The following is a 25,969-nucleotide window of genomic DNA, read 5'->3' as shown; positions in this document are numbered from 1 at the left end:
GTTTGATTATGCAAGGAGTTAAGATAAGTTTTTACCTCGGTTGGGAGACGGAACACCTCTTTCCAAGTACCGGATTTGGTCTTGAATTTCCTACCGGTGCTGTCAGTTTTAGGAATTTCCCAATCTCGCCGTTTTTAAAACCCTTAGGGAAAATGTGTATTAATCTAAGATTAAATTCCTCCTCTGAAAAGCAGGAAGTTGGGAATCTCTTTGTAAGGGTTTCCTGGGCCTTGGAGGAATCGCTGCCCTGATCTTGTCTCTCTGTTTTTGGATGCAAGGTCTTTGTTTCTGTCTTTTTTGAGAAGTTCTTGGTTTCACTCAAACAACGGATTAATTTACTCTCCCATGATGAGTTAGTTGTGTGTGTCGGGTACGTGTTAGGTAGCTGCCCCTTCAGTCAATTCATTCTCAGTCACATGAGAATGACCCAGTGTTCAGGGGTCAGGATGCCGTGTCGGTTCTGCCTTTTTTGGGTCCTCTTGCTCCTCCCAGACCTCCCCTGAAGGGAGAGGAGGAAGGACTATGCAAATAAGCACCCCTTTCTTATATAGGGGCTTGTCCCAGGCCCCCCAGTGGCTTTGTTTGGTTGCTGGCAGAGACGAACAGGATGGATCTGTTGCCGAGAAAATGCTTTCTCCATGTGGCTATGATGGGTGCTCTTCTGGCTGTGGGGGCCATAAAAGGTGAGTGTGGGGCGTGTGGATATGAATACGTGTGCATTTGGAGTTACACACCTGCTCTGGCTTTTCCTCGCCTGATGGGAGAAAGAAGCAACAGTTCAGGTTTCTCCTACCCATTTGATTTACTGAGGACATGGGCACTTAAACTCCCTCCCCGCATGGAGATTTGGGACTAAACCTGAAAATAATCCCATCTGCTTGGAAGGGCGTGAGAATAGTGGGTCTTCCTGGACATAATTCTGAGGCCCCCTGGACCAAGTGAGCTGGAGCAAGGGTTCCTAGGGGGTGAAATGAGTGGGAGGCACTTTTAGGGGATGTCTCAGGCACTTGGGAGAGTATTTAAAATGAAGAGTAAGAGAATGTGGTATTGGATAAAAAGGGTAAGGAGGCACCACCTCCCCTCTTTAGGGTGGGGCTGGGCGAACACAGCCCAGGCTTTTGTCCTGGGGCTGGAAGAGACAGACAGAGGGAGTCTCAGCTGAACATCACATGAAAGAGCTCTGGGGGATTGGGACCTCGTGACAGGAGCAAGGGGTGGGGGTGAGGGGTGGTGAGAGGGTCTGGAATGTCCCGTGCTGATCTTAAGAGGGAGAGTTGGGAGTGGAGAAAGAATGGAGCATCTTATGATTCTCTTGCTGTCTTGGTGGGATGTGCAATGAAATGATCCCAGATCCCCCTCCCCCCTCAGCATAATCAACTAGGTTTCCATACAAATTAGAGATGGAATGAGGATAGTTTCTGCTGTGTTGAAATGCAGATATCATATCCAAGTTTCCTCTTTAAAAAAAAAAAGATTTTAAAAGACTTTATTCTTTAAAGAGGAGAGAGAGAGAAGAGGGGGAGGAGCAGGAAGCATCAACTCCCATATGTGCCTTGACCAGGCAAGCCCAGAGTTTTGAACTGGCGACAGGTCAACACCTTATCCACTGCGCCACCACAGATTACGCATTTTATTTATTTATTTTTTATTATTTTTTTTCTGAAGCTGGAAATGGGTAGGCAGTCAGACAGACTCCCGCATGCGCCCAACTGGGATCCACCCGGTACGCCCACCAGGGGGCAATGCTCTGCCCATCCAGGGCATCGCTCCGTCACAACTAGAGCCACTCTAGCACCTCGGGCAGAGGCCAGGGAGCCATCCCCAGCGCGCGGGCCATCCTTTGCTCCAACGGAGCCTCAGCTGCTAGAGGGGAAGAGAGAGACAGAGAGGAAGGAGAGGGGGAGGGGTGGAGAAGCAGATGGGCGCCTCTCCTGTGTGCCCTGGCCGGGAATTGAACCCAGGACTTCCTCACGCCAGGCCGATGCTCTACCACTGAGCCAACCGGCCAGGGCCAGATTGGGCATTTTAAAAACATATTTGAGCCTGACCTGTGGTGGCGCAGTGGATGGAGCATCAACCTGAAATGCTGAAGTCGCCGGTTCAAAGCCCTGGGCTTGCCTGGTCAAGGCACATATGGGAGTTGATGCTTCCTGCTCCTCCCTCCCCCTTCTCTCTCTCTCTCTCATTCTCTCTCTTCTCTAAAAATTAATAAAAGTAAAAAAAAAATTAAAAAAAACAACCATATTTGTTTTATTGATTTTTGAGAGAGAATGGGAGAGTACAGGAGAGAGACAGGAACATTCGTTCCTGTATGTGCCCTGACTGGGGATCGAAACAGCAACCTCTGTACTTCAGGACGATGATGCTCTAACCATCCAAGGTTCCGGCCAGGGCCAAGTTTTCTTTCTTGCTCTAGATCCCTAGTCTCACAGATTTAAAAAAAATTCTTCTTGATCTGACTTTCTTCATTAATGCTGCTGTTTTAAGTCTTTTTCTTTACTGTGTTCCTTAATGTGTTCTGGAAACATTTTGTTCATATTTGTCTACCTGGGTCTCTTAAAAGACAATGCTCAGCCTGACCTTTGCTGGCTCAGTGGATAAAGCGTCAACCTGGAATGCTGAGGTCACCATTTTGAATCCCTGGGCTTGCCTCGTCAAGGCACATTCGAGAAGCAACTACAAATTCATGCTTCCCACTCCCCCCTTCCCCCTTTCTGTCTCTCTCTCTCCTCTCTCTTAAAAAAAAATTTTCGGCCTGACCAGGCAGTGGCACAGTGGATAGAGTGTTGGACTGGGATGCGGAAGACCCAGGTTCTAGACCCTGAGGTCGCCAGCTTGAGCATGAGCTCATCTGGTTTGAGCAAAGCTCACCAGCTTGGACCCAAGGTCGCTGGCTCAAGCAAGGGGTTACTCAGTCTGCTGAAGGCCCGCGGTCAAGGCACATATGAGAAAGCAATCAATGAACAACTAAGGTGTCGCAATGCGCAATGAAAAACTAATGATTGATGCTTCTCATCTCTCTGTTCCTGTCTGTCTGTCTCTGTCTATCCCTCACTCTGACTCCCTCTCTGTCTCTGTAAAAAAAAAATAATAATAATAATAAATAAAAAAATTAAAAAAAATTTTTGTCCCTGGCCAGTTGGCTCAGAGGTAGAGTGTCGACCTGGTATGTGGATGTCCTGGGTTCGATTCCCAGTCAGTGCACACAGGAGATCCCCTTCTCTCTCTCTTTCTTCTCCTCCCCATGGCTAGACTGGTTTGAGCACCAAGATGGCCAGGGTACTGAGGATGGCTCTGTGGAGGCTCCACTTCAGGTGCTAAAAATAACTTGGTTATGAGCATTGGCCTCAGATGGGTAGAGCATCGGCCCCAGACAGGAGTTGACAGGGGTTGCCAGGTGGATCCTGGTTGGGGCACATGTGGGAGTTTGTCTGTCTTCCCTCCTCTCACTTAAAAAAGAAAAACCAATAAATGAAAAGACTATGCTTACTTTTTAGATTCTGGCTTTTTTACATCTAAGAAGCCATTTTTAGATATTCAAGAAATTTTATATGGACTGGGTTTGATGATTTTGTCTAGTGTGAAATAATGCATACTCAACAAAATACTCATTTTTTTAAAAAACAGATATATGCTGAATTTATATAGTTAAAAAAACAAGATGTCTGGAGAAAGACAAATCCCATATGATCTCACTTATATGTGGAATCTAAAGAACACAATAAACTGAGGAACAAAATAGAAACCGAGGCAGGGTCACAGGGAACAGATGGACAGCTGTCAGAGGGCAGGGGGAAGAGGGGATGAGATCAAAGAAGGTGAAGGGATTAAACAAAATCATATATACATAACACATATGTACACACAACAGGGTAGCAAAAATCAGAAGGAGAGGCGGGAGGAAGGTAGGGGAAATGGGAATGGAAAGGGACTGCATGGGGCATGAGGGGCACAGTGCAGTGTGTGGAGGGTGTTATATTGAGTGGGACACTTGAACCATGTCAACATAAGAAATTTCTTTTTTTTTTATAAACATTTTTTTTTTTTTTTACAGAGACAGAGAGAGAGTCAGAGAGAGGGATAGACAGACAGGAACGCAGAGATGAGAAGCATCAATCATCAGTTTTTTGTTGCGACACCTTAGTTGTTCATTGATTGCTTTCTCATATGTGCCTTGACCGTGGGCCTTCAGCAGACCGAGTAACCCCTTGCTTGAGACAGTGACCTTGGGTCCAAGCTGGTGAGCTTTTGCTCAAACCAGATGAACCCAAGCTCAAGCTGGCAACCTCAGGGTCTCAAACCTGGGTCCTCGGCATCCCAGTCCGACGCTCTATCCACTGCGCCACCGCCTAGTCAGGCAACACAAGAAATTTCTTAAAAATAATAAGATGTCTGGGATTAGCTTTTAAAGACTTTTAAAAAGGATTTTATTGATTTTTAGAGAGAAGAGAGACAGAAAAACATACACACAGAGAGAGAAAGAGGATGAGGAGCAGAAACATCAATTTGTAGGTGCTTCTCATGTGTGCCTTGGCCAGGCAAACCTTGGGCTTCTAAGAAGCAACCTTAGCACTCCAGGTCGACACTCTATCCACTGCGCACCACAGGTCAGGCAGCTTTTAAAGACTTTAACTAAAAACAAACAAACAGGATACTTGATGTGGGGTGGTGACAGACAATACAGTGTAGAGATAATGTATTATAGAATTGTACACCTGAAACCTATATAATTTTATTAACCAATGTCACCCCAATAAATTCAATAAAAATAAAAAATTCAACAACAACAACAAAAATAAGCAAACAATAATATCAAAGTATAGAAAAAGCAAAGGTGGCAAATGCTGATAGTTGTTGGATCAGGATGAGGCATATAGAGGCATATGATCCATCATCATATCCCTTTTTCTCAGACCACTCTCAGTCAGTTGCATTAATTTTGTCTGCTCTGTCTCCAACCTCAACCTCTGCCTACCTTTTTTATTTTTTACAGAAATAGAGTCAGAGAGAGGGACAGATAAGGACAGACAGGAAGGGAGAGAGATGAGAAGCATCAATTCTTCATTGCAGCTCCTTAGTTGTTCATTGATTGCTTTCTCATATGTGCCTTGATGGGGGTGGGGGGAGTTACAGCAAAGCGAGTGACCCCTTGCTCAAGGCAGTGACCTTGGGGTCATGTCTATGATTGCATACTCAAGCCAGCAACCCTGCGCTCAAGCTGGTGAGCCCGTGCTCCAAGTGGATGAGCCCGTGCTCAAGCCGGTGACCTCGGGGTTTTGAACCTGGGTCCTCCGCATCCCAGTCCCACACTCTATCAACTGCGCCACCGCCTGGTCAGGATCTGCCTACCTTTGACTCATCTTTCTCACTGCTTGCCATAGTGATCCTTCTAAAACAAAAATCTGATCATATTAAAAAATAATCTGCCCTGGCTGTTTAGCTCAGTCAGTTAAGAACACTGTCCTGAAACAACAAGGTTGCAGGTTCGATCTCCGGTATGGGCACACATGGGAAGCAACCAGAGAATGCACAACTGAGTGGAACAACAAATGAATGCTTTCCTTCCCCTTCCCATCTCTCTCCCTTCCTCTCTCTATTCTTTAAAAAACTCAATCAACAAATTAAAAAAATTAAGCCCTTGCCGGATAGCTCGGTTGGAGTGTCGTCCCAGAGCACTGAGGTTGCTGGTTCGATTCCCCAGTCAGGGCACATACGGGAGCAGCTCGATGTTCCTGTCTCTCCCTCCTTGCCTCTCTCAATAAAGAGAGAAAGAAAAATAAAGAGAAAGAGAGAGAGAGAAAGGAAAGGAAAGGAAAGAATCTGAAGGGTGAATTTTATGTATGTGAATTACACAGTGCAATAAAACAAAATTTTCTGAGGTGGCTTTGTCAAAGGGTAAAGACCAAACTCCTTCTCCTGGCATTCAAAGCCCCCACATCGTCTTTTTGGCCTCTTCTTTCATCAACCACATTGCTAGTAGGTCCTATCATGCCACGTGCTTCCATGCTTCCGTGCATGCATCTGCTTGTGCTGAGCCTGCTGCCTGGAGTACTTTATCCCACCAGACAATTCCTCAGGAAAATCTTTCCTAATCTGCCAGAGTGGAGCTAATCTGTTTAGTCTGTCATTTTGTTGCATTTCATGCATGTCTGCTATTGCTCATATTAAACAGTGCCTTAAATTACAGTAATTTAGGCCCTGGCTGGTTGGCTCAGTGGTAGAGCGTCGGCCTGGCGTGCAGGAGTCCCGGGTTCGATTCCCGACCAGGGCACACAGGAGAAGCGCCCATCTGCTTCTCCACCCCTCCCCCTCTCCTTCCTCTCTGTCTCTCTCTTCCCCTCCGGCAGCCAAGGCTCCATTGGAGCAAAGTTGGCCCAGGCGCTGAGATGGCTCTATGGCCTCTGCCTCAGGTGCTAGAATGGCTCTGGTTGCAGCAGAGCAATGCCCCAGATGGGCAGAGCATCGCCCCCTGGTGGGCATGCCGGGTGGATCCCGGTTGGGCGCATGCGGGAGTCTGTCTGCCTCCCCGTTTCCAACTTCAAAAAAATCCAAAAAAGGCCCTGGCCGGTTAGGTCAGCGGTAGAGCGTCGGCCTGGCACACGGGGGACCCGGGTTCGATTCCCGGCCAAGGCACATAGGAGAAGCACCCATTTGCTTCTCCACCCCCACCCCCTCCTTCCTCTCTGTCTCTCTCTTCCCCTCCCACAGCCAAGGCTCCATTGGAGCAAAGATGGCCCGGGCGCTGGGGATGGCTCCTTGGCCTCTGCCCCAGGCGCTAGAGTGGCTCTGGTCACGGCAGAGCCACGCCCCAGAGGGGCAGAGCATCGCCCCCTAGTGGACAGAGCGTCGCCCCTGGTGGGCGTGCCGGGTGGATCCCGGTCGGGCGCATGCGGGAGTCTGTCTGACTATCTCTCCCCGTTTCCAGCTTCAGAAAAATACAAAAAAAAAAAAAAAATTACAGTAATTTATATATATGTCTATTTCCTATACTTTACCATGAATCCCTTTGCGGCCATGTCTTTCTTACTCATTTCTTAAGTCCTTTGTACCTAGCATAGTGCCTAGTATGTGGTGAATATTCAGTAAATTAAAATGGACTTTGGATGTGAGAATGAGTGGGCCAACGTGGGTATAGTAGTATCCCCTGAGAAGGGACTGAGTGAGGATCCTAGGACCCTCATGTTACCTTACTTTTAGAATCCCGAGATCAGGACTGGCTTGGTGCCTCGAGGATGCTCAGCAATAAAGCCTGGAACAGGCAGCTGTATCCAGAATGGACAGAGATCCACAGGCCTGACTGCTGGAGAGGTGGGTACTGGGCAGATTCCAGGGAGGGCATGCTGGGAATGGGGTGGGAGAGGAGCAAGAACTGGGTTACATATAGTTCGGAAGAGAAGAGGGGGAAGTGCATATGTGGAGGGGAAGTCAAGGAGTCCCAGCTAATGCAACTGCCCTTTCCAGGTGGCCAGGTATCTGTGAAGGTCAGGAATGATGGGCCTACACTGATTGGGGCAAATGCCTCATTCTCTATTTCCCTGCACTTCCCTGAAAGCCAAAAGGTGCTGCCGGATGGACAGGTCATCTGGGCCAATGACACCATCATCAATGGTGAGTACCTACCGACGCCAGGCCCTGATTCTAGGGCTGACATTCCTGGGTATCCCCAGTGAGCTCAGGGAATGCACCCTTCTCCCTCTACTGATTTACTTATTTATAAATGTTTATTTTATTAATTTTAGAGAGAGGAAGGGGGAAAGAAAGAGAGACAAGAATATCAATCTGTTCCTATATGTGCCCTGACTGGGGATCAAACCAGCAACCTTTGTGCTTCAGGATGATGCTGTAACCAACCAAACTATCCAGCCAGGGTCCCCTCTTACTTTTATTTTTATTATTATTATTTTTAGGTTTTATTTATTCATTTTTAGAGAGATAGGAGAGAGAGAGAAGTGGGGAGGAGCAGGAAGCATCAATTCCCATATGGGCTTTGACCAGGCAGCCCAGGGTTTCAAACCAGTGACCTCAGTGTTCCAGGTCGATGCTTTAACCTAGGGGTCCCCAAACTTTTTACACAGGGGGCCAGTTTACTGTCCCTCAGACCGTTGGAGGACCAGACTATAAAAAGAACTATGAACAAATCCCTATGCACACTGCACATATCTTATTTTAAAGTAAAAAAACAAAACGGGAACAAATACAATATTTAAAATAAAGAACAAGTAAATTTAAATCAACAAACTGACCAGTATTTCAATGGGAACTATGGGCCTGCTTTTGGCTAATGAGATGGTCAATGTCCAGTTCCATATTTGTCACTGTTAGCTGTAATAAGTGATATGACGTGCTTCCAGAGCTGTGACACGTGCATCCCGCGTCACCGGAAGTAGTACTCTACGTGAGCAATGCTGTGCTTTGTGGCGCCGCTACATACAGTACTTCCAGGAGCACAGGATGCGGACCATCACAGGATGCATCCGCAACCTGTGCTCCTCTCACTGACCACCAATGAAAGAGGTGCCCCTTTCGGAAGTGCGGTGGGGGCCGGATAAATGGCCTCAGGGGGGCTGCATGCGGCCCACGGGCCGTAGTTTGGGGACCTTTGTTTTATGCACTGCGCCACCACAGGTCAAACTTTATTTTTTTAGTGAGAGAACGACAGAGGGAGACACAGAAACAGACAGACTGGAAAGGAGAAAGATGAGAAGTACCAACTTGTAGTTGTGGCACTTATAGTTGTTCATTGATTGCTTCTCATACGTGCCTGACCCTGTGGGGCTCCAGCTGAGCCAGTGACCTCTTGCTCAAGCCAGTGACCTTGGGGTCATGTCTATGATCCCATGCTCCAGCTGGCAACCCTGTGCTCAAGCTGGTGCCCTCAGGTTTTGAACCTGGATCCTCAGCGTTCCAGGTCGACACTCTATCCACTGTGCCACCACCTGGTCAGGCAAGGGTGCCCTTTACTGTTTAAAAAACAAATTATAGGCCTTGGCCAGTTGGCTCAGTGGTAGAGCGTCGGCCTGGCGTGTGGAAGTCCGGGTTCGATTCCCGGCCAGGGCACACAGGAGAAGCGCCCATCTGCTTCTCCACCCCTCCCCCTCTTCTTCCTCTCTGTCTCTCTCTTCCCCTCCCGCAGCCAAGGCTCCGTTGAAACAAAGATGGCCTGGGCGCTGGGGATGGCTCTGTGGCCTGTGCCTCAGGCGCTAGAGTAGCTCTGGTCTCAACAGAGCGACGCCCCGGATGGGCAGAGCATCGCCTCCTGGTGGGCGTGTGGGGTGGATCCCGGTCGGGCGCATGCGGGAGTCTGAGTGCCTTCCTGTTTCCAGCTTCAGAAAAATACAAAAAAACCCCCAAACAAACAAAAAAACAAATTATAAGCCCTAGCCAGTTGGCTCAGTGGTAGAGTATCGGCCTGCTGTGTAGATGTCCTGAGTTCGATCACCGGTGAGGGCACACAGGAGAAGCACCCATCTGCTTCTCCACCCCTTCTCCTCTCGCTTCTCTCTCTCTCTCTTCCTCCCCTCCTGTAGCATGGCTCAATTGGAGTGAGTTGGCCCCAGGCGCTGAGGATGACTCCATGGCTTCAGCCCCAGGTGCTAAAAAATGGCTCCAGTTTCAATGGAGTAACAGCCCCAGGTGGGCAGAGCATTGCCCCCTGGGTTTGCCAGGTGGATCCTGGTTGGGGTGCATGTGGGAGTCAGTCTCTGCCTCCCCTCCTCTCATTAAAAAATGAAAAATAATTAAAAACCAAATTATATTGTAATGCATATTCATTTCAGAAAAATTAGAAAACACAAATAAAAAAAGGAAAAAAATTATAGTCCCCCAAATGAGGGACAGAAGACCCAGTGGACCTAGAAGTTGAATGGACTTATTGATTTAAACTTGTTACCTGTGACTGCAAACAAATTACTTGTTTTGTGCTTTCATTTACTTATCCACAGAATGGTGATACCCACCATGAGAGGTTGTTAATACGGACTAAAATGTAGTAATATATAAAGAATTTAGCATCAGGCCTGTCCTAGTCTATAGTAAAGGCTTAAGAAATGGTAGCTGGTGCTGTTATATTTACTTTTATCCCACTAGCTAGAAAAAAAATCTCTAAACACATTTGGTATATGGCCTTCCAATCTCTTTCCTATGTAATTAGATCCATAGGAATCTTTCACTGTGATTTCCATTCTTCCCGCAACCCCTCCAAATGGATTATACCAATGGGAATATACTTTGCAGCTAGGGAGTACTGCCAGAGCCCCTCTCTGAGAGCCATGTTAGGGGTTCTGGTGTGCGGGAATGTCAGGGTTTGAAGGTGACAATATCTACCTTTCAGGGAGCCAGGTGTGGGGAGGACAGCCAGTGTATCCCCAGGAACCTGATGATGCCTGCATCTTCCCTGATGGTGGAGACTGCCCATCTGGCCCTTGGTCTCAGAAGAGAAGATTTGTTTATGTCTGGAAGACCTGGGGTGAGGGACTTCTTGCTCTAGCCTGTCATTTATACTTGGATTATTCACCTTTTCTTACCTGATCCTCTTTCCTTTTGGTCCCACCCTTCAAGCCCTGTGAGTTTCCTTAATCATTTTCCCTTTGGCTCCTTCCTCTTCCAAAGCACTTAACCCCCTCTAACTCTATTATAGTTCTTTCTGTGAGCCCTTCCCCAGTTATAGTCCTATTCCATATTACCACTCATTAGGACTCCTTTCCTGGCCCCCATATCACAATCTTCCAAATACCATCTAAAGTTACCATCCTAAATACATCCACTGACCTTCCTTCTCTGGTGCTATCTAATCAATCTTCTTCAGCCAGTAAACCCCAACCCTCCCTGCTTTTCTTTCCAAAAACCTCAGACCAATACTGGCAAGTTCTAGGGGGCCCAGTGTCTGGGTTGAGCATTGAGACAGGCACAGCAGTGCTGGGCACACACACCATGGAAGTAACTATCTACCACCGCCGGGGGTCCGAGAGCTACATGCCCCTCGCTCACTCTCGCTCAGCCTTCACCATTACTGGTAAGGATTTCAGACAGGGCAAGGCCAATGCTAGGGCAAGGGACGAAGGTGGAGAGGCTTGGCTGGACTGGAAGGGGAAATGTAACCTTAAAGGGGCAGAACCAGGAAAACCTGGGCAGAAGAATATGGGACTTGGAGACATGAAGGGATAGTCAGTCAGCTTGGGTTGCAGGGTGTGGCTATGAAAGAAGTTGTGGCCCAGGTGTGGTTCTCACCTTTTCTGTGTCCAACCCCAGACCAGGTGCCCTTCTCCGTGAGTGTGTCCCAGCTGCAGGCCTTGGATGGAGGGAACAAGCACTTCCTGAGAAATCAACCTCTGATCTTTGCACTCCAGCTCCATGACCCCAGTGGCTATTTGTCTGGGGCTGACCTCTCTTATACCTGGGACTTTGGAGACAGTACTGGGACCTTGATCTCTCGGGCACTTGAGGTCACTCACACTTACCTAGAATCTGGCCCAGTCACTGCCCGGGTGGTGCTTCAGGCTGCCATTCCTCTCACCTGTGGCGCCTCCACAGTTCCAGGCACCACAGCTGGGCTACTGCCTACAGCTGAAGTTGTAGGTACTACACCTGATCAGGTGCAAACTGCACAGCCCTCTGGAACCACAGCTGTGCAGCTGTCAACCACAGAGGGCATAGGTACCACACCTGTGCAGGTGTCAACCGCAGAGGGCATAGGTACCACACCTGTGCAGGTGTCAACCGCAGAGGGCATAGGTACCACACTTGCAGAGATTCCAACTGCAGGGGCTATAGGAATGACTCCTGAAGTGTCAACTGCAGAGCCCTCTGAAACCATAGTGGTCGAGATGACAACTACAGAGTTGGTGGAGACCACAGCAGGAAAGGTACCCACACCTGAGCCTGAGGGTCCAGATGCCAGTCCATTCATGCCTACAGAAGGTATTACAGGTGAGAGGACCAGTGTGAATGAGGTTTATTGAGGTGGGGCATTTATTACTAAAGAGCTGAAAGACCTAGGACCCAGATGTTAGCCAGACCTTTGCTTAGCAATGAAGTCCCCTCAGAGCCCTCACTGGTTTTAAAGCCCTTAGGTCACTCTTTCATTTTATTTTATTACTGTTAAAATTTTTAATTGAATTTAATGGGGTGACATTAATTAATAAAATTATATAGTTTAGAGCATCGTCCCAATATGCCACGCTTGCAGGTTCAATCCCCAGCCAGGGTACATATAAGAATCAACCAGTGAAATCAAGCAATGGGTGCATAAATAAGTGGAACAACAAATTGATGTTTCTCTCTTCTCTCTAGAATCAATAAATACAAATTTTAAAAATAAAATCATATAGGTTTCAGATGTACAATTCTATAATACATCATCTGTATATTATTTTGTTTTTTTATTCATTTTAGAGAAGAGATAGAAGGGGGGAGGGGAGGAGCAGGAAGCATCAACTCCTATAACTTCATCTGTGTATTGTATTGTGTGTTCACCACCCCAAGACAAGTCTCCTTCCATCACCATTTATCCCCCCTTTACCCTTTTCTAACTTCTCCTTACCCCCTTTAATATTTTCTTTCTTATCTTTTTTAAAAAAATATTTATTTATTTTAAAGAGAAACAGACAAATTTCAATCTGTTCCTATATGTTCTCTGACCAGGGATCAAATCCACAACTTTTGCATATCAGGATGATGCTCTAACCAACCATCCAGCCAGTGCTATTTTAGTTATTTATTTACTTACTTACTTATTTTATTTTTTTAAATTTTTTTTAGTGAGAGAGAAACAGAGAGGGAGAGAGATGAGAAGCATCAACTCATAGTTGTGACTCCTTAGTTGTTCATTGGTTCCTTTCTCATATATGCCTTGACCAGGGGGGATCCAGCAGAGCCAGTGAGCCCTTGCTCAAGCCAGTGACTTTGGGCTTCAAGCCAGCTACATTTGGTCTCAAGCCAGCAACCATGGGGTCACATCTATGATCCCACACTCAAGCTGGTGACCTCAGGATTTTGAACCTGGGACCTCACCGTCCCAGGTCAACTCTATTCACTGCGCCACTGTCTGGTCAGGTTTATTGATTTTTTAGAGGGAGAGACAGAAGGGAGAAAGAGAATCATTCATTTGTTGTTCCACTTATTTCTGCATTCATTGGTTGATTCTTGTATGTGCCCTGGCCCGGGATTGAACCTGCAACCTTGGCATATCAGGACAATGCTCTAACCAACTGAGCTACCTAGCCAGGACCCTCAAGTACCTCTTAATGATATGGAATAGATGTGGCAGGAAGTCAGGGTCTTTCCTTAGAACCGAGGGAGAGAGCTGTTGCTTCTCTATCCCTGAGGAGAGCTGTTCCCTGAAGGGCAGGCCAGGGAACAGACTGTGATCTTTTGCATAATATTTATCTCATTTTCTTTTCAAGCATAAATGCATAAAACTCTTTTTCAGACTGACACCATTTCCCACTCCTCTTTTTTCCCAAAGCAGATCAGCCTGGAATTATGGTAGGAACACTGAAAAAGGAAGAATGAGATAGTGACACTTAAAGGTTTTTTGTCTTTTTGATGAGAGAGAGACAGACAGACAGACAGGAAGGGAGAAAGATGAGAAGAATCAACTTGTTCTTGTGGCACTTTGTTTGTTCATTAATTGCTTCTCTCATATGCCTTGACTGGGGGTGGGGGCTCCAGCCGAGCCAGTGACCCCTTGCTCAAGCCAGTGACCTTGGGCTCAAGCCAGCGACCATGGGATCATATCAATGATCTCACACTCAAGCTGGTGACCCCACACTTAAGCTGGCGACCTGGGGGTTTGGAACCTGGGACCTCAGCATCCCAGGTCGATGCTCTATGCACTGCGCCAGCACCGGTCAGGCAAGATAGTGACACTTAGATGAGTCCAGGACCTTGGCACAGTGTGGGGTGTGATAAACATCTGTGATATTTTAAAACTCAAACTCCACAACTATCTGTGTAACTCAGGCAGTCATTTCTCCTTCAGGGCCTCAATTTCCTTACGTATATGATTTCCTAGGTCTTGTCTGATTTCAAACCTGGATCCAGTAGTTCTGGGTCTACCTAGGAACATGCCTGATTGGCCTGTTTCCAAGTGAGTCTTTTTTCTGTTGACTTTGCCTCTTCAATTCTCTCCTGCCAGGCTCCCAGAACCCTCTGCGGAATGGTACAGCCACATTAATTCTGGTGAAGAGACAACTCCCTTTGGATTGTGTTCTGTATCGATATGGCTCCTTTTCCCTCACCCTGGACATTGTCCGTGAGTCTTGCTTATTGTGGGAACTGGTGGAGGGAGGCATGTGCTGCCTCAGGCTTCTGGTGGAAGCATACTATGGAAGGAGTTACCTGGGCAAGGATACCCAAATCCAGGGTTTTTATTTGAAGACACAGGGATGGAATTGGGGAAGCAGCCTAGGGATTTCCTGTCTATGGCTTTTGGGAGCCCTGGTAGAGGAATCCCAGACTTAAAATCTTGCAACTTTACAGAGGGTATTGAAAGTGCTGAGATCCTGCAGGCTGTGCCATCCAGTGAAGGGGATGCATTTGAGCTGATTGTGTCCTGTCAAGGCGGGTGAGTGTCCCACTGGTGGCCCTAAGAATTCCTGGGTTGACTGTTAAACTGCTCTCTGGTGTCTAGTGTTCCTTCCCAGACCCCCTGACATCAGATGACTTCTCTCCTAGGCTGCCCAAAGAAGCCTGTATGGACATCTCATCACCAGGGTGCCAGCCCCCTGCCCAGCGGCTGTGTCAGCCTGTGCTACCCAGCCCAGACTGCCAGCTGGTTCTGTACCAGGTGCTGAAGGGTGGCTCAGGAACCTACTGCCTCAATGTGTCTTTGGCTGATGCCAACAGCCTGGCAATGGTCAGCACCCAGCTTGTCATGCCTGGTAAGTACATGGACAAGAGCAGGGATGAAGAAGGGGAGTGGGCAGAGGCTATCCAGCAGGGAGAAGACACTAAATTAGGGCCTGGGATTCTACTCACAGGTCAAGAAGCAGGCCTTGGGCAGGCTCCCTTGTTCGTGGGCATCTTGCTGGTGTTGGTGGCTGTGGTACTTGCATCTCTGATATATAGGTGAGGACTTCATCGTTCAGCTCACACCCCTTATTACCTATTTACAATTCCTCAAAGGGAGAAGGAGTCACTATACTCCCTTTGAGGAAGTATGGTGTCCAGGAAAGAGCCCAGACTTGGATGTTGAACAAGTGTGAGTTGCATGCTGTCTTGCTGGTGGGGTCTTGAGGAAGTAGCTTAACCTTTGTGAGTCTCTGAAAAGTAGGCAAACTAATACCTGTCCTGAGGGGCTGCTGCAGGATTAGAGACAGTGTGGATAAAGCACCTGGTTCTGAAGCAAGAATGCAATTCATGATATTGATGACTGTTGCTACTGGCAATATCAAGAGTGAAGGACGTTGGGTGAACTGAGTTCTCCATCTATGAAAAGGGCAGATGGCCAGGCCTGGCTTGAGCCCAAAGGTCGCTGGCTTGAAGCCCAAGGTTGCTGGCTTGAGCCCAAGGTCACTGACTTGAGCAAGGGGTCACTCACTCTGCTGTAGCCCCACAGTCAAGGCACAGGTGAGAAAGCACTCAGTGAACACTAAGATGCCACAATGAAGAACTGATGCTTTTCATCTCTCTCCCTTCCTGCCTGCCTGTCCCTATCTGTCCCTCTCTGTGTCTCTCTCTCTGTCTGTCTCTTTCTCTCTTTAAAAAAAAAAAAGAAAGAAAGAAGGAAAGAAAACAAAAATAAAAGGGCAGATTCCCAGGTCTGGAATCCTCAAAACAGGGAAGTTGGTAGGAAGAGAGGAATGGACAGAGGTTACCGTAAAAACAAAAGTATGAACCCTGTTGGGGAGAAGAGGGGAGGGAACTAGGGTCAAGGCCAGGTACACCTGGAATGTGGGTGTCCTCTGGAGAAGCACAGACAGGTTGCCCTTGTCCATTGCTAACTGGTTTCCCCCTTCTCCCAATACTAGGCGCAGATTTATGAAGCAGGGCTCTTGTGTCTCCCTTCCCCAGCTGCCACACAGTAGCAGCCATTGGATGCGTTTGCCCCGGGTCTTCCACTCTTGCTCCACTGGTGAGAGCAGCCCCCTTCTCAGCAGGCAGAAGGTCTGAGTCCTCTCCTGTGATGCCAAGATTTACCCAGGGTGGACAGCAAGGCCTATCTTTTCTCCAGGATTCACTTGGAGAATACCATTGCCTGAAATAAATACTCAGAACCTGATGCTGTTGTTTTCTTGCTTCTCGGGAGAATCTCTGTCATTTATAAAGTGATGGTATAAGGGAAGGAGGTATATCACTTACTGCACATATATTCCAGTGGAGGAAAAAGTCATTTTATTTAGATAAGGCACTTTCATTGTGTGTGTTTGTGGTGTGTGTGTGTGTGTGTGTGTGTGCGTGCGCGTGCGCGCGCACATATGCACGGGGAATAGTGGAGGTGGTGCCAGGTAATAAATACTGTGTGGGTAAAGGAACACCCCCTGGAAATGGCAGGAGGGTGAGGCAGCAGTAGACAGAGCCTATGCAGTGGAGTCCAGGGTCGGGGGTTCAAGCCTGTCTTGGAGGCTGAGGTACCCTCCTCAACACAAGAAGCCAAAGAAATTGGAGGAGCGGGGGGGTGGGCCCATGAGCATGGGCATCTGGTTCCTGTGGGTAATCTTGATCTGGAAGGGAAGGGAGCACATTCAGATTCAGAGCCGGGTGCGTTGGGGCTGGAGCAGCAGAGATTTGGGGGAAGACCTTTCGGGTTCAGGTGGCTGCTGGGGTCCTAAAGAAGCTGCGGTAGGACGGCCAGGGGCTAAGAAATCAGGGTGGGAGAGGAATGGTGCGCCGGTGTACTTCAGGTATCCGGCGGAAGAAAAGATGCTATGGAAAGGAGATTTAGGATCCGTGGAGCCCAAGGGTTCAGTTTGTGGCAGCACAGGCCATACTTACTGTACAGGGCGTCTGCATCCAGGGCTCTCCATCAATTTGCATGGGAAGGGTTTTTGTGGTGCTGTGGGAAGCCAAGGCAGATTAGTGGAGATTTCTTTACCAATCAAATACCAACACTGTTTCTTAGGTTGGCTTTCAGACCCTTTAGAACTGAGGAAGGTCTGATATTCCCCCCCCCCCCCCCCCAGTGCTCCTGGCCCCGCTCCTTCCCTCAGAGCCCCTGGCCAAGTTTTCCTTACTGAAATGTGATCTCAGAGCACTTGGCCAGCCGATGTCCAGCATTCTTGAGCTTGGTATAGATCTGGCCCATCTCAATTGCACCCTCCAGCCCTACTACTTCCAGCCGCTTATCGCTTAGGTCTGGGGGTAGAAAGTAGTGAGATGAGTTTTGTAGAAGCAGGGTGTCCCCAAAGAGAGTTACCTTCCCTTTAGTCCTGCTCACTCAGCTTCCAAAGCTGCTTCTCTCACCTGGTACACTGGTTTTCAGGATGTCAGGGTCGGTAATGACTTTAGCTGCAGAGCCTAAGGCCTGGTTGATCCCATGGATGTCCCCATGGGGTCTCTTGGTATCACCCCAGAGGTTGGAGCCACCATGCGTGCTAGGAATGTTCAGCACTGCAATGCCTTCTAGAGAGAGGGTGCTCAAATCCAGCGGTTTCCCACAGATCTGATGGTAGGAGAAAACAGATCCTTATCTCATTACATAATTAAGGATGTGACCTCTTCTTCCACCAAATGACAAATTGGGAAGGCCAGAATGTTGAGTTTTGCAAGGGATTGGAGGGGAGAAATAAGGACTAGTATATTGTGAGAAATTAGGAACTCAAAATTGGAGAGCTGGGAGGTCAAAGTAGAGGCTCAAGAATATGGGAAGTTTGTGAGGGCACCTGTGGAGGGAAAAACTAAGATATAAAAACTGAGAAGGATATAGGGTGAGGTCTCGTCATACCTACCTCAACTGTCAAAGATGCCTCCAAATTTTTGCATGTTGAGAAAATGGATTCAGATGTGGCAAATTCGAAATACCATAGCTTGTTCTTCATTCTGTATCAGCCCCAACACAAGGCCCAGTAAGGGGGAGACGACAAATTACATAGTTGTCAGGGGCAGGCTAAGTGACAGGGAAGGGCATCAACCTCCTGACTCCAGTCCCACGCTAAACAAGGTACTTTTGGGTTGGCGGGTTTCCTAGAGGTGTCATTGCACATCTTAGTGTTCTGGTCACACCTGGCCACACCTGGTCCCTGCCACTATGTATACCCACCCACATCCCCACTTTTCCTCACCTGCTGTTGAACTTCTCAGGATATTTCTCTCGCATGATGTGGAATTGGTAAGCAATAGAGGCGTCCTGGGGAGTTCAGGGCATGTACGATCAGAGGCCTGCTGCCTCCTCTCAGCACAGAACTTTCTGTGTGTGTGTGTGTGTGTGTGTGTGTGTGTGTGTGTGTGTGTGTGTGTGTGAGAGAGAGAGAGAGAGAGAGAGAGAGAGGAGGGGAGATAGTGAGGCAGACTTCCAACATGTGCCTCAACTGGGACCCACCCAGCAACCCCATCTTGGGCCAATGCTCGAGTACCGAGCTATTTTTAGTGCCTGAGGCCGACACACTCAGACCAAATTATCCACAGTGCCCAGGGCCACGCCTGAACCAACTGAGCCACTGGCTGTGGGAGGGGAAAAGGGAGAGAAGTGGGAGAGGAAGGGAGGGAGAAGCAGATGGTTGCTTCTCCTGTGTGCCCTGACTAGGAATCGAACTTGGGACATCCATATGCTAGGCCAATGCTCCATCCACTAAGCTACCGGCCAGGGCTTTCTTTAACTCCCCCATTTGGAAGCAGCATGTCTCATGTTCTTTTCTTGCAACTCACATCACTGGACCCCATTCCAAATTTTCCTATATCACAACTCCATTAACTTCTACCTTCCCAGTCTGCCCTTCTCCAGCCTGTGCTTGCTTAACCCCCACTTCCTCCCTTTTCCCATGACCCACTCCACTGACCACACCAATGGAGAAGTAGTTATTGATGATCTGAAAAGGGACCGGGTCACTCTTTTCTTCAGTTTGTTGCGGTATCACCTCCACAGACCATCGATCCATATGTACCACCTTACTCATCTCTAAATCCTTGAGGATCTTCCCCAAATTCTGTCCTTCATACCCTAGGGATGGGGGAGAAAACAGGTTAGCACTGAGCCCAGGTCCCAGAAGAACCTCCTCTTATCTAACAATAATGCCAAAGGTCATTGAGAAAATTAGAGAAAATAGCCAGAAAAATTAAAAAATGAGTGACAAGGATAATTTCTCTCTCTCTTTCTTTCTCCCTCTCTCCCTCTATTTCTTCCTGACACTTTATCTCCTCATTCTACAAGATCAAACGCAGTATAAAGCAATAGTGTCTAAACAGTGTGATACTGGCATAGTGAATAGAAAAAAAGTAAAGAACAGAGTGCCCAGAAATAGACTTAAGTATGAGAATTTAGTATAGATGACATTTCAAATAAGTAGGGATATGACAGATTATTCAATAAATGTGCTGGGTGTAAAACTTACTACTTATACCAAAATTAATTTAAGATGAATAGAAAAATTTACATGTAAAAAACGAAAGCAGGGGCTCTGGCCAGTTGGCTCAGCAGTAGAACATCAGCCCAGCATGTGGAAGTCCCCACTTCAAAGGCTAGGGCACACAGGAGAAGCGTTCATCTGCTTCTCCACCCTTCCCCCTCTCCTTCCTCTCTGTCTCTCTCTTCTCCCACAGTCAAGGCTCCATTGGAGCAAAGTTGGCTCAGGTGCTGAGGATGGCTCTGTGGCCTCTACCTCAGGCGCTAGAATGGCTCTGGTTGCAACAGAGCAATGCCCCAGATGGGCAGAGCATCGCCCTCTGGTGGGCATGCCGGGTGGATCCAGGTCGGGTGCACACGGGAGTCTGTCTGACTGCCTCCCTGTTTCTAACTTCAGAAAAAGACAATCAATCAATCAATCAATCAATCAATAAAGCAGGGTACTGGCCTGTTGGCTCAGTGAATAGTGTCAGCCAGTATGCAGATGTCCTGGATTCGATCCCTGGTCAGGGAACAAATATGAAGTGACCATCTGCTTCTCTTCCCTCTCTATCTTCTCCTCCCGCAGCCATTGGCTTGATTGGTTTGAGTATTGGCCCCAGGCACTGAGGATAGCTTGGTTGATTCGAGCATCAGCCCCAGATGGGGACTGCCAGGTCGATCCTGGTCACGACCTGAGCGGGAGTCTGTCTCTCTGTCTCCCCTCCTCACACTTAAAAAAAAAAAAGAAAAAGAAAGCAGAATTTATACTAGAAGGAAACACAAGTGAGCCCTTGCTGGGTAGCTCAGTTGGTTAGAACATTGTCCCTACATGCCAAGGTTGAGGGCTGATCCCTGGTCAGGGCATATACAAGAATCAACCAATGGTCCTGGCTGGATAGCTTGGTTGATTAGAGCATTGTCGCAATACATAGAGGTTGCAGGTTCGATCCTCAGTCAGGGCACATACAGAAATAGAATGATGTTTCTGTGTGTCTGCCCCTCTCTTATCCTTTTTCAGAAATCAATAAATTAAAAAAATAAAATATATTGCAGTATAATTTTAAAAAATCAACCAATGTGCCTGACCAGGTGCAGTGGATAGAGTATTGATCAGGGACACTGAGGACCCAAGTTCGAAATCTCAAGGTTGCTGGCTTGAGTGTGGGCTCATCTGGCTTGAGTGAGGGCTCACCAACTTTGAGCGCAGGGTTGCTGGCTTGAGCATGGGATCATAGGCATGACCCCATGGTTGCTGGCTTGAGCCCAAGGTCACTGACTTGAGCAAGGGGGTCACTGGCTTAGCTGAAACACTGTCCCCCTCCCCTTGGTCAAGGCACATATGAGAAGCAATAGATGAACAACTAAAGTGCTACAACTACCAGTTGATGCATCTTATCTCTCTCCCTGTCTGTCTCTCTTGTTTAAAAAAATAATTTAAAAAATTTTAAATCAATAAATGTATAAATGGAACAAATTAAACAATCTCCTTTCCTCTCTCTCTAAAATAAATTTTCTAAAAAAGAAAAGAAAACACAAGTGAATGTTTAACAATCTCTGAATGGAAAAGTTCTTTCTAAAGTATAATACAAAGCTAGAAACCAAAAAAAGGAAAGACTGATGAACACAATTATATTAAAATTAAGGCTTCTGTATGGTCAAATAAATAACACACTTAAAAAAAAGACAATGCACCTGGACTGTGGTGGCGCAGTGGATGGAGCATCAACCTGGAATGCTGAGGTTGCCAGTTCGAGACCTTGGGCTTGCCCAATCAAAGCACATGTGAGAAGCAACTATGAGTTGATGCTTCCCATTCTTCCACACCTCCACCCCACCTCACCACCTTTCTCTCTCTATCTTTCCTCTCTATCCTGATCTGTGGTGGCACAGTTGACCTGATAAAGCGTTGACCTGGAACGCTGAGGTCACCAGTTCGAAACCCCAGGCTTGCCTGGTCAAGGCACATATGGGAGTTGATGCTTCCTGCTCCTCCCCCTCTTCTCTCTAAAAATAAATAAATAAAATCTAAAATCAATAAATAAAATCTTTTATTTTTTTTGTATTTTTCTTAAGTGAGAAGCAGGGAGGCAGACAGACTCCCGCATGTGCCTGACCAGGATCCACCTGGCGAGCCCACTAGGGCGCAATGCTCTGCCCATCTGGGGCATTGCTCCATTGCAACTGGAGCCATTCTAGTGCCTGAGGCGGAGGCCATGGAGCCATTCTCAGTGCCCAGGCCAACTTTGCTCCAATAGCTTTGGCTGCAGGAGGGGAAGGGACAGGTAGAGAGAAAGGAGAGGGGGAAGGGTAGAGAAGCAGATGGGAGCTTCTCCTGTGACCGGGAATCAAACCTGGGACATCCACACGCCAGGCTAGTGCTCTACCAATGAGCCAACCAGCCAGGGCCTAATAAAAATAAAATAAAATAAAATAAAATAAAATAAAATAAAATAAAAAGACAATGCCCTAGAAAATTGACCAAGAATGCTGAGGTTGCCAGTTTGAAACCCCAAGCTTGCTGGCTCAAAGCATGTATGAGAAGCAATCAATGAACAACTAAAGTGAAGCAACTATGACTTGATGCTTTCACTCCTTTCTTTCTCTCTCTCAAAAATCAACAAATAAAAATTAAAGGAAAAGACAAAATATGTCCTGGCTGGTTGGCGAAGTGGGTAGAGCATTGTCCTGACACACCAAGGTCAAGGGTTCTATCTCCGGTCAGGGAACATACAAGAAGCAACCAATGAATGCAGAACTAAGTGGAACAAGTAAGTGGAACAACAAATTGTTGCTTCTCTCAAAAAAAGACAAAATATAAACTGGGAAAAAATTTCTGCAGCACATATAAGAGATGAACTTCCCCCAACATCAAAAAAAGTTTAAAAACTACTATATCTCTAAAGTCAACAGAAAAATGGAGAAATAAACCAATCACCAAAGAAATAAAAATGGCCAATATCCTCAATATTATTAATTAAAAGAATTGTAAATTAAAACTAACTTTTTTGTTGCCTATCAGATTGACAAAGTATAAAGAGATTGAGAAAACAAAATGTTAAAGAGATTATAAATAAACTGGCACTCTCATTTATTGTTAATTAGCGCACATATTGGTATTTCATTTTTGGAAGGCAATTTGGCTTTTTTTTTTTTCTGAGACAGAGAGTGAGTCAGAGAGAGAGATAGACAGGGACAGACAGACAGGAACGGAGAGAGATGAGAAGCATCAATCATTAATTTTTCATTGCGCATTGCGACACCTTAGTTGTTCATTGATTGCTTTCTCATGTGCCTTGACCACAGGCCTTAAGCAGACCGAGTAACCCCTTGCTGGAGCCAGCGACCTTGGGTCCAAGCTGGTGAGCTTTTGCTCAAACCAGATGAGCCTGCACTCAAGCTGGCAACCTCGGGGTCTCAAACCTGGGTCTTCTGCATCCCAGTCCGACGCTCTATCCACTGCACCACCGCCTGGTCAGGCCAATTTGGCAATTTTTATCAAAATGTTATCAGGCCCTGGCCAGCTGGCTCAGAGGTAGAGTGTCAGACTGGCCTGTGGCTGTCCCTGGTTGGATTCCCGGTCAGGGCACACAGGAGAAGCGCCCATCTGCTTCTCCACCCTTCCCCCTCTCCTTCCTCTCTGTCTCTCTCTTCCCCTCCTACAACTGAGGCTCCATTGGAGCAAAGTTGGCCCAGGCGCTGAGGATGGCTCTATGGCCTCTGCCTCAGGTGCTAGAATGGCTGTAGTTGCAGTGGAGCAATGCCCCAGATGGGCAGAGCATCACTCCCTAGTGGGCTTGCCAGGTGGATCCCGGTCAGGCTCATGCTGGAGAGTCTGTCTCTCTCTGCCTCCCTGCTTCTCACTTAAGAAAAATATACACACACAAAAATTTATCAAATCACATGCTTTGATGCAGCAATTCTATTTTTAGGACTTTCACTTACAGAAACTAGCACACATGCACAGAGCTGGATGTACAAGGAAGTTTGCTGAGGTGCTTTCAAAACACCAAAATTTGGAAACAACCTAAACGCACATAAGTAGGGGGAGGTTATATAAAGGATGGCAAATCCACGCCATGAAATAATGTAAAGCTATTGAATGCAGAATGAAATCTATATGTACTAATAGGGAAAGAGCTCCAAGATATACCATGCAGTAGAAAAGAACCCTAGAGCCTGACAGGTGGCGGCAAAGTGGATAGAGCGTTGACCTGAGATGCTGAGATCCCAGGTTCAAACCCCCAAGTTCACCAGCTTAAGCACAGGCTCATCTGACTTGAGTATGGGGTCACCAGCTTGAATGCGGGGTCACTGGCTTGAGGGTGGGATCATAGACATGACCCCATGGTTGTTAGCTTGAAACCCAAGGTCACTGGCTTGAGACCAAGGTCTCTGGCTTTAGCAAGGGGTCACTTGCTCAACTTGACCCCCCCCCACTCAAGGCACATATAAGAAGCAAGCAATGAACAGCTAAAGTAATGCAATTACGAGTTGGGAAAAAAACCCCAAAATTTAGGTAGTATAATTCCATTTATGTTTGTTTAAAATTTGTGTGTGTAAACTCTGGCCTAGTAGCTCAGTTGGTTAGAGTGTTGTCCCCATATGCCACGGTTGCAAGTTCAACCCCTTGTAAGGGCAAACACAAGAATCAACCAATGAATGCATAAATAAGTGGAACAACAAATCGATGTTTCTTTCTCTCTACCCTATTCCTCTCTCTCTTAACATCAATTTAAACATTACAAATCATGTGTGCATGTAAAGGCACAAAAATGAGTGCAAATAGGAAACAACAGTTATTTCTGGGAGGTAAGTGGAAAAATTTTTACAGTGCAAATGTACTGATGTATTATTTGTGTCTTTTTTTATTTATTTTTTTTCAAGAGAGACAGACAGGAAGAGAGAGAGATGAGAAGCATCAACTCATAGTTGCGGCACCTTAGTTGTTCATTGATTGCTTCTCATATGTGCCTAAATTAGGGGTCTCCAAAGCCAGTGACCTTTTGCTCACATCAGTGACCTTGGGCTCAAGCCAGCAACCACTGGCGTCATGTCTATGATCCCATGCTCAAGCCAGCGACCTCGGGGTCTCAGACTTGGGTCCTCAGCATCCCAAGCCGATGTTCTATTCACTGCGCCACTGCCTGGTCAGGCTATTTGTGTCTTTTTAAAAAGAAAATTACTAATCAAAGTAAAACTTTCCAACTCTTTAAGCCAGCAATTCCACTCCTTGAAATCTCTCAGAGAGAAATTCTCACATCTGTATGCAGAGATAGACATGCAAGGTTTGTTCACTGCAACATAGTTTGTAATAAAAAAATGAATATAACCCAATGTCTAGCAATAGGGGACTGGTTAAATAAATTTTTGTTGTTGTGTTGTTTTATTTATTCATTTTAGAGAGGAGAGGGAGAGACAGAGAGAGAGAGAGAGAGAGAGAGACAGACAGACAGACAGACAGAGAGAGAAGGGGGGGAGGAGCTGGAAGCACCAACTCCCATATGTGCCTTGACCAGGCAAGCCCAGGGTTTCGAACCGGCGGCCTGGTTAAATAAATTATAGCATATCCACACAATGCAATGTTATTAGGTAATAAAATAAAAATAGTGAGGCAAACTTGAATGTATTGAAATATGATAACCAAGATGAACTGTTTAGTTTTTAAAAAATGAAGAAGAAAAATATCTGTAAAAGGACCTTGATGTTTAAATACAGATTAGTATGTTTCTAAAATGAAAACCATGGAGAAACAGACTCCAAAACTTTAGGAAGCAGATTATAGGGAACTTTCACTTTCTTGGCATGTGTATCTAAAATGTTTGAATCATTTTTTACCACAAGCATGTATTATTTTTGTAATCAGGAAGAATAAGATGATGAAAATGGGTTTTCACTTCCTCACATTCCATTGATGGTTCAACCCACTGTGATTTGCCTTTCACTGTACCACCCTGCTAAAACTCTTTTGGCAAAGATTGCCAATGATTCCTGCCAAAACCAATAGTATATCTTTAGTCTCATTTTAACTCATGGAACTGCTTACTTGGTTTCTAAAATAGCACTCTTGGCCCCGGCTAGTTGGTTCAGTGGATAGAGCATCAGTCTGGCATATGGACGTCCCAGGTTCTATTCCAGTAAAGGCACACAAGATAAGCAAGCATCTGCTTCTCTCCCTGTCCCTCTCCGCCTTCTCTCCCTCTTCCCCTTTCTGCAACCAGTGGCTCGATTGGTTCCAGCATCAGACCCGGGCACTGAGGATATCTTGACTGATCCAAGCATCGGTCCCAGACAGGTGTTGCTGGGTGGATCCCAGTCAGGGCACATGTGAGAGTCTGTCTTATTATCTCCCCTCCTCTCATTAAAAAAAACCCAAAACACTCTCTAAGTTGGATCCTCTCTGACTGCTTGCTCCTTCTTAGTCTCTATGGTAGGCAGAATAGTGGCCCCTCAAAGATGTGCACATCCTAATTTCCAGAATTTGTGAATATGTTG

The 25,969-nt window shown here is 46.7% G+C and overlaps 2 protein-coding genes across 5 annotated transcripts in view; one reads left to right on the top strand and one right to left on the bottom strand.

The window, feature by feature from the left end:
- Positions 1-36: 36 nt before the first annotated feature.
- PMEL (premelanosome protein) lies at positions 37-16,219 on the top strand. Its single transcript, XM_066369714.1, has 11 exons — positions 37-683; positions 7,198-7,308; positions 7,462-7,608; positions 10,331-10,465; positions 10,850-11,011; positions 11,248-11,925; positions 14,135-14,251; positions 14,479-14,563; positions 14,674-14,879; positions 14,979-15,066; positions 15,969-16,219. Exons 1-11 carry the CDS (start codon positions 608-610, stop codon positions 16,108-16,110), a joined length of 1,947 nt encoding a protein of 648 aa, XP_066225811.1. The 5' UTR covers positions 37-607; the 3' UTR covers positions 16,111-16,219.
- Positions 16,220-16,309: 90 nt separating this feature from the next.
- Positions 16,310-25,969, bottom strand: part of DGKA (diacylglycerol kinase alpha) — a 28,124-nt gene continuing 18,464 nt past the window's right edge. For all 4 annotated transcript variants that reach the window (XM_066369725.1, XM_066369723.1, XM_066369726.1 and 1 more), the window contains exons 18-24: positions 18,933-19,093; positions 18,219-18,283; positions 17,886-17,976; positions 17,401-17,599; positions 17,172-17,292; positions 16,933-16,993; positions 16,310-16,661 (exon numbers count right to left, since the gene is read on the bottom strand). In XM_066369725.1, coding sequence (XP_066225822.1) covers positions 16,578-16,661; positions 16,933-16,993; positions 17,172-17,292; positions 17,401-17,599; positions 17,886-17,976; positions 18,219-18,283; positions 18,933-19,093 — 782 coding nt within the window. In that variant the 3' untranslated portion in view covers positions 16,310-16,577. The remainder of the gene's footprint in view (positions 16,662-16,932; positions 16,994-17,171; positions 17,293-17,400; positions 17,600-17,885; positions 17,977-18,218; positions 18,284-18,932; positions 19,094-25,969) is intronic.

This window comes from Saccopteryx leptura, chromosome 2 (assembly GCF_036850995.1).
Source record: "Saccopteryx leptura isolate mSacLep1 chromosome 2, mSacLep1_pri_phased_curated, whole genome shotgun sequence".
Lineage (NCBI taxonomy): Eukaryota > Metazoa > Chordata > Mammalia > Chiroptera > Emballonuridae > Saccopteryx > Saccopteryx leptura.
Note: the sequence above shows the minus strand (reverse complement) of the source record. Positions and strands in the feature narration are given on the sequence as shown.